This window comes from Microcaecilia unicolor, chromosome 1 (genome assembly GCF_901765095.1).
Source record: "Microcaecilia unicolor chromosome 1, aMicUni1.1, whole genome shotgun sequence".
NCBI classification, from domain to species: domain Eukaryota; kingdom Metazoa; phylum Chordata; class Amphibia; order Gymnophiona; family Siphonopidae; genus Microcaecilia; species Microcaecilia unicolor.
Window position 1 is genome coordinate 76,313,348 of NC_044031.1, and position 16,690 is coordinate 76,330,037.

The 16,690-nt window shown below is 42.4% G+C and overlaps 1 protein-coding gene across 2 annotated transcripts in view; it reads right to left on the reverse strand.

The window, feature by feature from the left end:
• Positions 1 to 4,725: 4,725 nt before the first annotated feature.
• Positions 4,726 to 16,690, reverse strand: part of LOC115466969 (sonic hedgehog protein-like) — a 30,955-nt gene continuing 18,990 nt past the window's right edge. The window contains exons 2-3 of one of the 2 annotated variants that reach the window (XM_030198584.1): positions 11,529 to 11,790; positions 4,726 to 6,579 (exon numbers count right to left, since the gene is read on the reverse strand). In XM_030198584.1, coding sequence (XP_030054444.1) covers positions 5,882 to 6,579; positions 11,529 to 11,790 — 960 coding nt within the window. In that variant the 3' untranslated portion in view covers positions 4,726 to 5,881. The remainder of the gene's footprint in view (positions 6,580 to 11,528; positions 11,791 to 16,690) is intronic. The other variant, XM_030198575.1, reaches the window with a different exon arrangement.

Below are 16,690 nucleotides of genomic sequence, written 5' to 3' on the forward strand. Positions count from 1 at the left end.
AAAACCATACAAGAACGTAAGACCTTTGAAGTCAGAATGATTGAATATTTTAACACCCAACAGAAAAGACTTAACAAGGATCTGGGATTCCTAGCCCATTATAAACCATAAAGCTGTATTTCTCTGTTGATCACCCCACCCATCACCTATCCACACCCATCCTGTTAGAATATCAATGATATGCTTTGATGTCCCCATACATACCTCCGACCCACCCCCATCCTCCCACCCTGTCAGACTGTCATAGTAATGCTTGAATGTTTTCACTTATATACACTGTCAGCTAGCACATTTGCTTATTTCCGATCTGACGAAGAAGGGCAACCTTCGAAAGCTAATCAAGAAATGTATTAAGTTGTGTCCAATAAAAAAGGTATCATCCTATTTTCTTTTCCATGTTTTATTTTGTTTGATTTCTATTGATAACCTTAAGAGTGGACTAACACGGCTACCACACTCCTCTACTTAATGTGGACAAATAGAAAGTGATGCACATTGGGAGTAATAATCCCCCAATCATAGTTACCTGATGCTAGGGTTCAGCACTAAAGAAAAAGATTGAGGTGTTGTTTTACACAATACATTGAAATCTTCTCCCAGTGTACAGCGAGGACCAAAAAAGCAAACAGGATGCTAGGAATACTATAATGCCTCTGTATTGCTCCATATTGCAACCTGACCTTAAGTATTGCATTCAATTCTTGTCACCATATCTCAAAAAAGATACAGCAGAATTAGAAAAGGTTCAAAGAAGAGTGACCAAAATGATAAAGGGGATGGAACTCCTCTCATATGAGGAAAGGCTAAAGAGGTTAAGGCTGTTCAGCATTGGAAGAGATGGCTGAGGGGAGACAAGATTGAGGTCTACAAAATCTTGAGTTGTGTAGAATGAGTAGAATTGAATCGATTTTTTACTCTTTCAAAAAGTACAATGACTAGGGGATACTCAAGGAAGTTAAGTGGAAATACTTTTAAAAGAAATAGGAGGAAATGTGTTTTCACTCAATGAATAGTTAAGCTCTGGAACTCTGCCAGAGCATCTGGGTTAAAAAAAGGTTTGGACAAGTTCCTGAAGGAACAATCCATAGTTTGCTATTGAGACAGACATGAGGATGCCACTGCTTACCCTGAGATTGGTAGCACGGAATGTTGCTACTATTTGGGTTTCTTTTTTGGCCACTGTTGACAGGATACTGGGCTAGATGGACTATTGGTCTGACCCAGTATGGCTACTCTTATCTTTTAAAACTGAAAGGAGATGTGATTGTTAGGGCAACAGAACTTTTTAAGGAAAGTAAATAAAATTAAGAGAGAAAGGAAGCTGCTTTGGTTCTCAAAACTAGTAGCTGAAAAGGTAAGGAAAAGAGGCTAGCCTTGTTAAACTACAAGAGATCACAGAAAGAGGAAGACAGGTGACAATATATGGAAAAGCAAAGAGAAGCTGGTAGAGTAGTCAGGAAAGCAAAGATGAAAGTGAAAGAAAATATAGCCAATACTGTAAAATGGGGGACAAGAGATTTTTTTTTTAGATATGTTAGTGATAGAAGGAAGTGCAAATGTGGCATTGTGAAACTCAAAGGTGAATGGGAGGAATATGTAGAAGCTGATAAAGATAAGGCGGAATTGGTTAGCAAATATTTATGTTCTGGGTTCATAGCTGAAGGTCCAGGAGCAGGATTGCAGAAGACAAAAACAAACAGAAATGGAGGGGTGGTAGTCCTTGAACAATTTTCAGATGACTGTGTTTGGGAGGAGCTGGCTAAACTAAAGGTGGACAAAGCGATAAGGCTGGATGGCATACATCTGAGGGTAATGAAGGAACTTAGGGGCCCTTTTTACAAAGTTGCAGAAAAAAATGGCCTATGGTAGTGTGAGCACATCTTTTAGGTGCGCACTGGGCCACTTTTTACCATAGCTGGGAAAAAGACCATTTCTTAATGGGTCAGGAAATGGGTGAGTGCAAAAATTAAAACTAGCGCTTGCCTATTTACAGCCTGAGCTCTTACCACCAACCATGTGCTACCCACGTGGTAACCATGCAGTGTGCGTCAATGTGGCTGTGCTGCTGATTACCACTGGAAATCCCCCCCCCCCTCCCACGGTAGAAAATAGAAAAATATTTTCTACCATGGGACTTGGCGCACACCAAACTTGTAATTACCGCCAGTAGTGCCGATTTGGTGCATGCTACCCGTGCGTTAGCTCTCCCGCAGTTTAAAAAAAGGGCCTCTTAATGAAGTTCTAGTGGCTCCACTAGCTGACCTTTTCAATGCTTCTTTAGAGTTGGGAGTGGTCCCAGAGGACTGGAGAAAAGCATATGTGGCCCCTCTCCACAAAAGCGGAAGTAAAGAAGAGGTTGGGAACTACAGGCCAGTAAGTCTGACTTCTGTGGTAAGTAAATGAATGGAAACACTTTTAAAATACAGAATTGTAAAGTTTTGGGAATCTAGTGGATAACAGGATCTGAGGCAACATGATTTCATTAGAGGCAGATCTTGTCAGATAAATCTGATTAATATCTTTCACTGGGTGACCAGAGAGCTGGATTGAGAGAGAGAGAGAGAGAGAGAGAGAGAGAGAAAGAGAGTGCTAGATGTGGTATATTTAGATTTTAGCAAAGCCTTTGACATGGTTTAGCATAGACAAGTAATAAATAAACTGAGTGCCCTCAGTATGAGCCCTAAAGTGACTGACTGGGTGGAAGGCTACATAGGGTAGTAGTAAATGGAGATCATTCTGAGGAAAAGGCTGTTACCAGTGGGGTGCCACAAGGTTCAGTTCTTGAACCTGCTCTTTTTAATATTTTTGTAAGCAATATTGCTGAAGGATTGTCTGGTAAGGTTTTCCTCGTTGTGGATGATACCAAATCTGCAATAGGGTAGACACCTCTGATGGTGTGGATAACAGGAGGAAGGACTTAGCGAAACTAGAGGAATGGTTTGGAATTTGGCAGCTTAAATTTAATGCTAAAAAAGGCAGGGTCATGTAGTTGGGCTGCCAAAATCTGAGGGAACGGTACAGTTTAGGGGAGTGAAGAACTTTTGTGCACAAAAGAGGTGCGGAACTTGGGTGGGATTGTATGTGATGATCTTAAGGTGGCTAAACAGGTAGAAAAAGTGATGGTGAAAGCTTGAAGGATGCTTGGTTGCACAGGGAGAGGAAAGGCCAGTAGGAAAAAGGAGATGATGATGCCCCTATACAACCCATTTAGAATATTATGTACAATTCTGGATGCTGCACCTTCAAAAAGATATAAACAGGATGGAGTCGGTCCAGAGGGTGGCTACTAAAATGGTCAGTGGTCTTTGTCATAAAGCGTATGGGGACAGACTTAAAGATCTCAATATGCATACTTTAGAAGAAAGGTGGGAGAGGGGAGAGATGATAAAGACATTGAAATACCTATGTGGCATAAATGAACAGGAATCGAGTCTTTTTCAATTCAATGAGGGAACATAGGATGAAGGTGAAAGGGGATAGGCTGAGAAGTAACCTGAGGAAATACTTCTTCATGGAAAGGGTGGTGAATTCATGGGATGGCCTCCTGGTAGAATTGGTGGAGATGAAAACAGTATCTAAATTCAAGAGAACTTGGGACAAGTACATAGGATCTGTAAGAGAGTGCTAGGTAGAGTAGATGGTATATGTAGAGCAAGTTCATACACTGGGGTGAGGTGTTTCCCATGTATTTGTTACAATAAACAAAAATGCAGCCATGTTAATTCTTCCACATATTGTCTAATAAAACATCTTATGGTGAAAGATGAGGTATGTAGGGTGGGTTGGAGCAATAGGTGATAAGATAAGGGCAGTCTCCAACCCCTGTTATATTCCTTTTCTCTGTTTCTCTTAAACACTTGCAAGTCTGAATCTATAATGCCAGACTCTGAAGTCAGATGAAAACATACAGCCCAGGTTTTTACCTGGGGATTACAGTACCAGAGACTACTACAGGACCTAGAGGCTGCTAAAGTCTGTACTCAGATATTGTGTGAAGACCCCAGTTACCGGGACACTCTAGTGTTATAGTGAAGCAATGAAGATCTGACAGTAAAGATTCTATCTGTCTGTGTATCTATTTATCTATCTTGATAAATGGATAGATATACTCAGAGAAGAGATTCTGCCACAAGCTCACAGTGTAAAAAAAGTCTACCCCCCATAGAGCTGTACAGTTCAAGCATACAGTAAGTATATTTTCAGAGCTGGGAACGGTTTATTCTTGAAATATTTCTCATCCTAGGCTTCTTCCACTGTGAAGCTACTGACCTTACACCTCAGTACACTCACACTGCATGGGTAGCCTTTGCCAAAGGTAAGTTTTACAGCTCCAGATTGACAAATACTGGGTACATTTGCACAGGATTTACAACCAGGGGGCCTCGCCTGCTCAGAACACAGAGAGCCCATATTTACTAAAGGCAAACAGAAGCTGGGAGCAGACACTGGAATTCTCAAGAGATGACGAAATGCCAGGGCTGGCAAGCACTAAGAACTGATCCTAAGTGCTGAGGGCTGGGTTCAATGCTTGGAGGCGGAAAAGCCTCGGACTCCTCAACTACAATTGGACCTCAACTAGGTCAGGGGTCTTAACTCAAGCCCTTGAAATGGTTTTGGTTTAAACTTACCATCTCCAGTAAGGAGGCGATCTGGGTTGGACAAGACCTATTGACCAATGAGATCGGTGTCTAAAGGTTCATAAGCTAATGGGAAGTGTCGGTGAGAAAGAAAAAGACAACAGATAATTTTCAGATAACTTTGCAATTATGTGATTTTGTTTTATTATTCTTTGTTTCTAAAAATAAGATTTTCTGTTGATCGAAGTTTTTTCAGAGAAAATTTGACTTCAAGTATTTAGTCACTTTGCCGTTAGCATCACCTAACAGTTGGAGGTACATCTTTAGAACTTTCCAGGGAAAGAAACAAAACAAAAAGAGAAAAAATATGGCGCAACAGCAATTTTCAGTTATTATACACTAACCAGACTGTGCATGGCACCTTTTATTTCTATAAAACTATTAAAACTATTACAAAATATTAAAAATACATTTTAGTAAATTTACAGCAGTTATTCCTCAATTTATTCAATGGAAAAGATCCTTATGCTCTGTACAATCTTCATCCTCAGGAAATCGTCAGCATGTGAGCTTTCTATTTTTTAAAATATATTTTCTAATAAACTTTGACGTTAAAAATAACACAGTTCATACTATTTGCAATGAAAAAAGGATTGTGTAACAGTCTTGACTTTAACAGAAATGTGGTCGAATGTTTATAAAGCAAAATATATAGAATAAAAAAACAGTGGAAATGAGGACTTTACCATTTTCAACTATTTTTAAATTAAAATATTATATTCTCATATTTTACACTATTTCAAAAAACGAAATGTGGTTCAGTAAGTATTGATCTCTCAAAAAAATCTAATTTACAATTCTGTGTATAAAAATATAATTTATGGACCTCCAGGAAATATGTCTTTGCTTACATTTTGCTTAAGAGGACGGATGAAGAACAGAACAGTTGTTTTTTTTGAAAATTAGGACACAGCTGAGATGTAGAAAAATAGACTCTTTGCATTTCTCTTGGCCTCACCAAATAATATTTTTCCCACTGTGAGGCTGGTTAAAGTTTATATGGCAATAAATTATCAAAGAAACTATTTAAGGCTCTTGAAAGTCCCGTTCATATTATTAAAATGTTTATTCAAAAAAAGCAAACAAATAAATATCCAGGAGAAAACAAAACAAAATAATAACAATAATAAAATAATAATAATAATATTAAAACAAAACTGTCTTTTTTATTTGTTTCAATAATTTTCTACTTTGGGCTGTCCTACTTAAACTAAGTCTTTCTCCGGGCTTGGAAGGGATTTATTTCAACTGCACTTTGTCGCCATTCCCAGTGGATGAAGTGTGTCACTGCCTAAAACCCAGGTCCCCAGCTGATAAAGGATTTGGGAATACCAATGGATGCCATCCCCTTGAGAAGATGCAGATGAAAAGAGTCCGTAGTCTTCCGGGAAAATCAAAGAAAAGATCCAGTAGCCCACTCTCAAAGGGGCAAATGCCCAGTGTGCCCAGCTGTGTTCCTCAATGACTGCGTAGCAGGAAGCCAGCACGTGATCAATAAAAAGGGTTCCATGAGCTGTCACCGGAGCATAGGCCCCAGTGTATTCCTGCAGATACACTTTCTGTACTGTGACTGCCTTCATCCTCGCACCTTCCTGGTCTGCTATGTACACCTGCTGCCCAGGCTGGATATTGCTGGCAAAGACAGCCTTGAAAGCTTTCGAGTCATTGGTTTGACTTTCAGCAACAAACAGGAGGTGGGCAGCAGTCAGACGAATCCTCTCCTGAGGCTGGGAGGTCTCGATCACATAAAATACTTTTCTGGTGGCCTCTTCTTTATCGAGGAAGAGGATGAATTCACTGTAGACCAATTTACCCTGTTCATTGGCTGCCAGTACTCTGTCTCCTGGACTCAGATCCTTCACTGCTTTGGTACCTCCAGCCTCCAGGGTTACTCTAGCCAAGCCAGGGAAGCAACCTCCCGATTTAGCAGCGACTGAGTTTTCTGTAGGAGAGAAAGAGAAATTATTGACCACGTCCTTGCAGGGAAAGAATGGTTTAAGCACTATATACCTATGTGTTTCAGCTTTTTAAGGGCTTGTTTTGATCTTTTCTAAGAACCTAAATATGCTTGTAACACACTTGATCAGCAAAGTTTCTGTGTAGAGGGCACTTCAGCTGGGTAAACTTTAGATCACTTGATGCTGACTAGAAGAAAAATCTGAAATAAACATTTTTTAAAAAATAAGTTCGTCGAGTGACAGGAAGCGAAGCGGAAGTGCCCTCTGGTTTTCAATTAGTGCCACCCAGATATCTTTAAAATAACATTTCATAACAGAGCACTAACACTTGGGGAGACCTTTTACTAAGGTGCACTAGTGTTTTTACCTCACACTAAATCAGCTGGTGCAAAATGCTGAGATGCTCATTATATTCTTGTGGCTGTCTCAGTGTTCAGCACCAGCTCATTTTTAGTGCAAGCTAGAAACGCTAGCGCACCTTAATAAAAGAGTGACATGGAGGGTCATTTTAGATAAGCCGTCGAAATCCGACTTTGGACATTTTACACAAAACGGCCAAAATCTGAATAGGAAAGAAGGCAATTTTTGAAAAAAGGAAAACATCTTTTTTTTTTTTTTTGAAAATACTATTTTGAACAAGGTTTTGTGCTTTGTACGTTTTTTTGAGCATTTTCAAAAAACAATGTCAGTGAAAAACGTAGAAAATCAAGCCATTGGGATGTAGGAGGAGCCAGCATTTTTAGTAGACCAGTGCCCAGAATCCCAGGAAAGCAATGGGGCTCCCTTAGGGGGAACTGTAGTAGACTTCAAATAAATGCTCACAGGTACATATCTAACCATTGCTCCTATATCTTGTCTGAAGAGCCCCCCCAAACCCATCCAAAACCCACTGCCCCCAACTGTACACCACTATAATAGCTCTTATGGGTGAAAGGGGAACCTATATGCGGGTACATTAGGGTTTGGGAGAGTTTTAGAAGGCTCACGTTTTCAACCACAAGTGTAACAGGTAGGGCCCACCAGTAGACTATTCCAGGGACATGCATGCTGCTCTAATGTACCTGAGTTTAACATCTGAAGATGACATAGAGGCTGGTAAGTAAAGTTTTTAATCACTTTTTTTTTTTTTTTGGGGGGGGGGGGGGTTGGGAGGGTGTCAGTGACCACTGGAGGAGTAAGGGGAGGTCATCCCTGATTCCCTCTGGTGGTCATCTGGTCATTTAGGGCACCTTTTTGTACCTTGTTTGTTCTAAAAACAGGTCTAGATCAAAATGTCTTAGCTTTAGTCTTGGACAGTTTTGTTTTGTTCTATTATGGCTGAAAACATCCAAGTCTTAGTAGTGCCCAATCACGCCCTTAACAAGCCCCCGACACACTCCCTTGAGATTTGGATACACTCTAGACTAACAGCATAGAAAAACATATAAAAGATAAGTTTCAAAAATACCAATTTGGACATTTTTTGAGAAAACATCTAAATGCTGCTTTATGATACTTTCTAGACATTTTTCTCTTTTGAAAATGAGCCCTTTAGTATCATATTGTGAGTTCCCAAATTAATTCTCCTACAAAAAGAAGGGACATTCCCCTCATAGTGAGATATTTGGAGAGTTTAAATCTCAGTTTAAAGTAAAATCCATGTATGTTTATTTATGGTAAGCTACTATATATTAACTCTAATGATTTTAAGGAAGAATGAAACAAATTGTTTTTGAAAAAAATATTTAAATACATATTTCAAACAGTCTCACATTGAAGACTATTCTATTTTTCACCAAGCTAACTGGGATAAATAAGGATCCCAGTTTTTTCGAACAATTCAACACATATAGACGAGCATAAAGCAGTTATTTATTAAATAAACACTTGAAGGGCTACAATCTTAATGACTTCTCTCAGGAAGGACAAAGGAGAGCAAAAATGAGATTTTATTGATTCTCTAACGACTTTATCATGTCAGCTCAACAAATGAAACAAATGAGGAAGTGCTCTTGGGAAAAGTCATGGCAACAAACAAGCTTCTCTGTTTTATGTGGGCTTTTAGCAGCAAAGCCTGCCTCAGCCCTGGTCTCCAGGACAGTTTTGCCCAAGTTTTGTTTGCCTATTCCGGGCCTGATGAATAGCTCCAGTAGTGTAGCAACTCTCCAAACACAGCCAGTGAATCCACAGAGGTGCGAAAATCTGCTTCTCTGAGTTGTGCTTGTTTGGGCTCCTTAATTAAAATCCAGTGAAGGATCAGCATTGTCATTCTGATTCATGTAATAAATGGAGACACTCTTGGAAAAGAGGCCCCCCCAAGCCCCTCCTCAACTTCTTTACCCCCTCCCCCCCACCTTATTTGCTCAGGTGCAGAAACCCTATGTGCCAGTTCACACACATACTCTCCAAAACCCAGGACCTTCCAATCACTATTTGCACAGCACAGCTACTTTTCCAAGGCACTCAAGATGTGTATTTGAATTTTAAATGGAGGAGCTTTCTCTAAATACTCGCTGTAGCCCATTATCAATATCCCCTTTTCGCACCCCAGCCTCTCTCTTCTCTGCCCCCGATAACAATAATTCAGGCCTTGTGGGGAACTCTTCTTTGCATTCCAATGTCCGGGATCATACTTTTTGCAAACAGAGACAATGATGAAGAATCTTCCTGCTTGGAATTTCAGAGTTTAATCTTCTCATCAGATTCTCCGTCATGAAATGAGGTCTTGACAATTCCAGATCAGATTCAGCTTATGGAATTCAAGCTTGGTTCCCTGAAATCTGTGTAGTACAGTCACATGACCCTGTATGTCAGACAAAATATTGCCCAAAAAGCTACAAGTGTGTTTGGAATTTTAAATAGCAGACTGGCTGTCTTGCATTTCTCCTTCTATATAAAATGTATGGGGCTAGACTGCACTGTTTGTTCATTTCTAGGCGGGAATACTAAGCCCCCACAACTCCATACATTGTTGGAGAGTGTATGTAAACACATGTATAAACCCACCATTAACACTATTGATTTCTGTTGATACTGAATTCTGTTGATACTGAAGACAGAAACAAATAATATGCTTTTGATGTACGAATGTCAATAATCAGAAAAATACCATTTTTTAGGGGGGGGGGGGGGGTCAGAAATACATCCAGGGTTAAATACAATTACGTTTTGCAATTGTATCTTTTATTTTACTTTGTGCAACTGGAAAACATTTTTTTTTTTGGGGGGGGGGGGGGGTAGGTTTAATGACTATTTATATACAAACTATACTGATGAAGTTTCAGGCGATCCAAACCTGGGGGAATAAGCAAGCTGCAGTCTGGAAACCTCATGTAGTTTTGTAGCTACAGAGAACAAGGTCCCAGCAATTGATAGATGACACTACATTCTTGTAGAAATAATTTCATCAAACAAGCTACAGTTGAGGTGCAAGCATGCAACAGAAATTTCTAATGCTGCATGTTTCATGATAGCATGTTGGCTGGCTCTTTTAAGCTGTTGTATTCTGCAGTGCTGCTGTAGTCAAGCATACACTAAATGCACACAGAAGAGCTGTGTTTATTAGGTGTTACTTTATAATTTTGCTTTTGATATTTTAAAATCCTACTGCATGGTTGTGGTGGAAATCCTCTGTAATCGAGATGCAATGATTGTGGTTACGAGGGGTTTCCCTAGTAAACTGCCAATTGGAAACTTTATTTGCCTAAAAATACCTTGCAAAGTGCAGAATGTGAGCAGAAAGGGAGGCAAAGTCTTCCTCACTCAGGCACTGCAGGAGAGCAGTAAAGTTTGTGGGCACATCCCATAATTATGGACTGAACTAAATGCAGGTTTGACAATAATTGTTAACAAACTGCAAGTTCCTCTGCTGCCCTGGTACAACACACCGAGGAAGCAGCTCTCAAAAGGCAGCAGATGGTTCTTACTACCTTGCACAGACTCGGATACTTTTGTTTCTGCTCATCTTGCACTCTGAACTCATCCAAAAATCATTTTGACGATATAAGATAACAGACCCAGCTGATATTTTAATTGTTATGCGAGTGTTGTCAGTCAAAGGAAGTTGTCTAAACTGGAGACTTTTATTTTTAATGGCCAGTTCAGTGACTTAGTAGTAGGCCTGCTAAATCTCAGGAAGAAAGTGTTTGACCCCTTCTAAGGTAGAATGTATTTCAAATACTCTTGCTAATATATATATATATATATATATATATATATATATATATATATATATTTAATACAACATGCATTTGTTAATTTGATAATAAAGACTTTTTTGTTTTATCTGTCTGTAAATATCATACCTTCCCTTATACCAATTTTCATTGTATATGTATTTATCCATCTGAACCAGTGGCGTAGCCAAGGGTGGGCCTAGCACACCTATGATGTGGCTGGCAGAGATCCCCAAGCCCCATCAGCCAAAAACTCCCAACAACTGTTCCTCCTGCATACGTTGTAAATAGCAGAACTTTGCCTGCAGCGAGCAGCGACTGTTACATACTGCTCGCACCGGCCCCACAGCCTTCCCTCTGATGTATTCCCCCCTATACGGAAACAGGAAGTTGTATTGGAGGGAAGGCTGTGGGGCCAACATGAGCAGTGTGTATTTGTTGCTGCTCGCTGAAAGTGAAAATCTGCTATTTAAAAGGTATACAGGGGAGAGGGGATGTTTGAGAGACCATATGGCATGCAGGCGAGAGAGGGAGAGACCAAATCATTTGTGGGACAAGGTAGAGTTCTTCTGCCCACCCATCTTGGGCCCAGGCCCACCCAAAATTGGGTGTCTGGCTACGCCCCTGATCTGAACAGAAATTGCTTTCTCTCTTTCTCTAAACAGTGATTGGTATTCATAGACTGCTGTATTATCCTTGTTCCATTATACTGAATACTAATCTTTTTTTTTTTTATAAGAGTGGTGTCCTTCCATGGATGGGAGATATAACTATCTTACCTGCTTTAACTGAGCAATGGATGTGGGCTTTGGACTCATAATAAACCCAATCAAATCCAGCCTCCACAGCCAACCTGGCCAACATGCCGTATTTGCTTCGATCTCTGTCTGAGGTGGTGATGTCCACAGCTCGGCCCTCATAGTGCAGGGACTCCTCCGAATGGTGACCATCCTCATCCCAGCCCTCTGTCACCCGCAGCTTCACCCCAGGCCACTGATTCATCACTGAGATAGCCAGCGCATTCAGTTTGTCTTTGCATCTCTAAGGAAAGAGTGAGAGAGAAGTGCATTCTGTTAAAGTAAGTACATTAAATATATATATGTAAATATAGAGAGCATTCAAGATCCTACAAGTTTTCATCCTGCTTTCCTTAGTAGATGTTAACAGAAGAGAAAAGGCCAACAAACCAGAAATCTGTGGGAAAGTCGAGGACAGGGGTGCCAAACTCTAATTCAGTCAGGTTTTCAGGATATCCCTAATGAATATTCATCCACTAATTCTCAAACAACTGTTATATATTTTTTACATCCTCAATCTTTTCTTTTACTATACTTTCTTTCACAGTTTTATTACTCTAACCAAAACAATCATATGACACTTACCGGCTACAATAAGCCGCTGAGCACTCGATCATAACGCCATACCCTCGTGGGAGCGCCTTAATGGACACCCGCACATGCGCATGGTGTACGGCAGGAAATCAGTGTTTAAATACCATCACTTATAAACTAAGCCAATCAATTTCCGTGTTAAGGCCATGCGGAATTACCGTATTCCACAGGAAAATTAAGCGTTGCTCCTTCCTCAATAACATTGCCCCCTCTCTCTCTAATGATGATGTAAAAAATATATAACAGTTGTTTGAGAATTAGTATATTATATTAACTACAACTAGTATGTGAAGTTGTACCCAAGTAATAGTGGTGGGTAATGAATATTCATGAGATATATTTGAATGCACTGCCTCCACTGTATGCATATCTCTCTCATGCATATTCAGTATGGATATCCTGAAAATCTGAGTGCTTTGTGGCCCTCCATGACTATGGTTTGACGCACCTAAGATTCAATTTTGTTCTTTTGCTGGAGAACATGGGTGGAGATTGGTGGAGGAGGAAGGACATTGCCTCCCAGATGCTACAGTGTGGAATGCCTTCTTTTTGCCGCTCCCCCTCCTCACATGGCCTAACATCACTCGTTCTTGCCACTGTCAGCAGTAAAAAGAAAAGACTTGCAGCTCAGCCTCCCGCTCAAGCATGCAGCAAGTCTTAAGCACCTGGATTCAACCTTTCTGACACACACTTCCTGTTGCCCTGTGGACATACCCAGCCAAAACATGGCATGTGCTTGAGTGGGAGGCTAAGCTGTAAGTCTTTTTATTTATATATTTGTTTGTTTGTACTTGATATGCTGAATATTGTACAATTTTACTGCTGCATGGTTTACGAATTAAAAATATATGAAGAAGAAAACCACTACAAAATGAATGCTGAGAGAAGCAAAGACAGCTTGAGAGGAGGGAGTAGACCATGGGGGGGGGGGGGGGGGGGGGGGGGGGCAAGTGGCAAGAAGGGGATATGCTGGATCATGTGGGGGGCTGGGAGGGAAAGATAGGGGGAGCTTCTGGACCATGTTGGGGGGAAGGAAAGATGCCACCCCATTTTGGTGGGGAGAGGGACAAGAGAAGAAAGATGCTGGATAAGAGGAAGGAAGGAATAGGATCACAAAGGGGAGATGCCAGAATTGGGGAAGGGGGGGGGGGGGGGAAGGCAAGAGACACAGAGCCTGATGCTGGCAGATGGTAAGAGTGGGATGGTAAGAGTGGGAGAGGATTTATTGTTAGGGCTGGGAGATGGGAAAAGGGGGCAAATGCTGATATCCATGTTAGGGCAGTGGGAGAAGGAGGTGGATACTGGGGAGTGAAAAGGAAAAGGAAGGCAGAAAGGGTCAAATCAAAGACTTATGAAGTCCAGTGGTATAGCCAGATCTCTCATTTTGGGTGGGACCACAGATAAAATAGGTGGACCTTACAAGCCCCCCCCCCCTTTGTCCTGCATCTCTCTCCCTCTTCTCCACCTCCAGATCTGGCATTTGAACCCCAATCCATGGCCCGGCAACTCCCCTCCCCAGTCTAATTCATCACTTTTTACTTGTGACAACGGCAACTACATACATCCATTACCTGCTCCAGTCTTGCAGCTTCCCTCTGCCTCATCCCACATCCCGTATGCACCTCCAAAATTTCTCCATTCTTAGAATGATCGATGTCTGCATATCCCTTCTCCATATACTGCTTCCTTAGAATCCACTAGAAGTTGGGCAGTTTATTATATTGCTACATCCTTATGTACTGCACTCCCTCCTGCCTCCCAAGTTCATCTACAGCTTTCCTATCCTAAGTAAGTTTTGTACTGCCTTAAAGATGTACCTTTGTGAGTGGACTTTTGGAGATGTGTGGCTAATGATTGCAGAACCCTGCAGATCCACTGATCCACGGTTCCCTCTGCTTTATCTGAAACTTATACTAATTTCTGTCTCTTTCCCTATCTTGTTTCTTTCCCTATGGCATGAATTATTTCTTTCCTATATGTCATTGGTGTTCTTTTCTTTTTCGAGTGATATTTTATTGTATTGTATTGTAAACTGTCCTGTGATGCTTTCAGGAAGGGTGGTACATTAAAGTTTGATAAACCAAACCAAACAAAGTGATGTCAGCAAGGGCGGGACACTGAGAGGGAAGCTGCAAGGCCAGCACTGGCAGTGGATGTGTGACACCATAACTATTCATGAAGATTGAGGTTGCTGATGCTGAACTGTTTTATGGGGCCAGACAGGGTGGGCCTGGGCTGATAATAGGTGGGCCTGTAGCTATTCCACTGATGCAGTTGAATATGGAAATGGAGGAGCAGAAGGATGGATGCTGGAGGCAAAAAGGAAGAAAAGAAAAAGAATGTTAGTGTGCAGACAGTGGGGAAGGGGGATAGGCAGGGGCAATGGATGCTGGGGAAAGGGGAAAAATAGGCAGAGGTCCATGAAGAGGATGAATGACAAGGGAAGAGGAAAGGCCTTTGGAGAATGTGAGAGGGTAGAAATGGGGAAGCAAAAGGGGAACTGGGAGTCTATATAAGGGGGAGGGCATAAGACCTAAGAAAGGCCTGGAAGTGGCGAGGGGATGAGTGAAAAAGAAGGAACTGGGGCTGTTGATGGAATGAGAGGCAGAGGTAGATGATGCTGGGTAGAGTATGAGTACAGAGGATGGAAGCAGGAAACTAGAAAGTGGTTGAAAGACAAGAATAGAAGTTCAGCAAAGGAATGATAGACACAAGTAAAATGGGAGAACCAGAGAGGTAAGGGTAGGAAGTAGGGGGAGATAGGGCTGGAAGGAGAGAAGGAGAAATAAAATCTAGCTAAAAGTAGATACAAGTACAGAGAAGAGAAATGGGGGAAAATGAAACAAAAGGATCAGTGTCAGAGAGGAAAGGAAGAAAACAAAGAGAGTGAAGAAACAAAAATGGAAATTATGTCCTGAAAAAGGACTTAAGATAAAATAAGAGGAAGTGGTAGAAAGATACCAGAAGCAACCCACCTGGAAAACTTACATGATCAGACAAAGGTACAAAATATTTATTTTCAGTTTTTAGAGAATGAAAAATGTTAGTTTTGTATTTTGCTCAGTACAGAAGGAAATGCATTTGTTTTGGGGTTTTTTTCCTTCCTGAGTCTGGTTTCTTGGGTTTTTTTTATTTTAGTTTCGTCTTCATATTTGTAGTCTCCTATTAATTAGGTGATGGCCTGCCTGTGTTTTGCCTGTGTAACATGTAAAGAGAGAATCTGTAGCAGCATGGGCGTAGTTTAGGGGGGGCGAGGGGGGCATTGCCCCCCCCAAATGCAGGGCTGGCGCAGCGCTGAAGGCAGCTCTCCCTCCGTCCCGCCTTCAGTTCCGCGACCATCAGCCCTCCTCTCCGTTCCTCCCCCCCAGGCGCGTTTAACCTTTTATTTTCAGTGGCAGCGACGGCAGTAAAGAAGAAAGCACTGCGGGCTCCCCTCCAGCTTCTCCCTTCCCTCACACAGTGTCCTGCCCTTGCGGAAACAGGAAATGCATCATCGCAGAAGGCGGGACACTGTGTAAGGGGAGAAGCTGGAGGAGAGCCCACAGTGCTTTCTTCTTCACTGCCACTGAAAATAAAAAAGTAAAACGCGCCGGGGGGGGGGGGGGGGGGGGAAGGAACAGAGAGGAGGGCTGTCGGGGAGCTGAGGGAGGGCAGGGAAAATCGCTGAACATGGATGTGAGGGGAGGGCAGGAGGAGAAAAGAGATCGCTGGACATGGAGAGAAGTGGAGCGCAGGGGGAGAGAAAAGATCGCTGGACATGGAGAGGAAGGGAGGTCAAGGGAGAGAAGAGATCGCTGGACATGGAGAGGAGAGAAGTGGAGGGCAGGGGGAGAGAAGAGATCGCTGGACATGGAGAGGAGGGGAGGTCAGGGGGAGAGAAGAGATCACTGGACATGGAGAGAGGAGGGGAGGTCAGGGGGAGAGAAGAGATTGCTGGACATTGAGAGGAGGGGAGGGCAGGGGAGAGAAGAGAACACTGGACATGGAGAGGAGAGGAAGGGAGGTCAGGGGAGCGAAGAGATTGCTGGACATGGAGAGGAGAGAAGTGGAGGGCAGGGGGAGAGAAGAGATCGCTGGACATGGAGAGGAGGGGAGCTCAGGGGGAGAGAAGAGATCACTGGACATGGAGAGAGGAGGGGAGGTCAGGGGGAGAGAAGAGATCGCTGGACATGGAGAGGAGGGGAGGGCAGGGGGAGAGAAGAGATTGCTGGACATGGAAAGGAGGGGAGGGGAGGGCAGGGGGAGAGAAGAGATTGCTGGACATGGAGAGGAGGGGAGGGCAGGGGAGAGAGGAGAATTGCTGGACATGGATGGATGAATAGGGGCAGGGGAGAGAGGAATTTTGCTGGATATGGGTGGATGGAGGAGAGGGCAGGGTCGAATGGAGAGTTGCTGAACATGGATGGATGGAGGGGAGGGAAGTCAGGAAGGAGATGCACATGGATGGAGGGGAGGGAAGAGGGGAGAAATGCTGGACATGGATGGAGGGAAGGAAAGACAAAGGAAGGAGATGCACATGGATGGAGGGGAAGGGAGAGAGGAGAAATGCT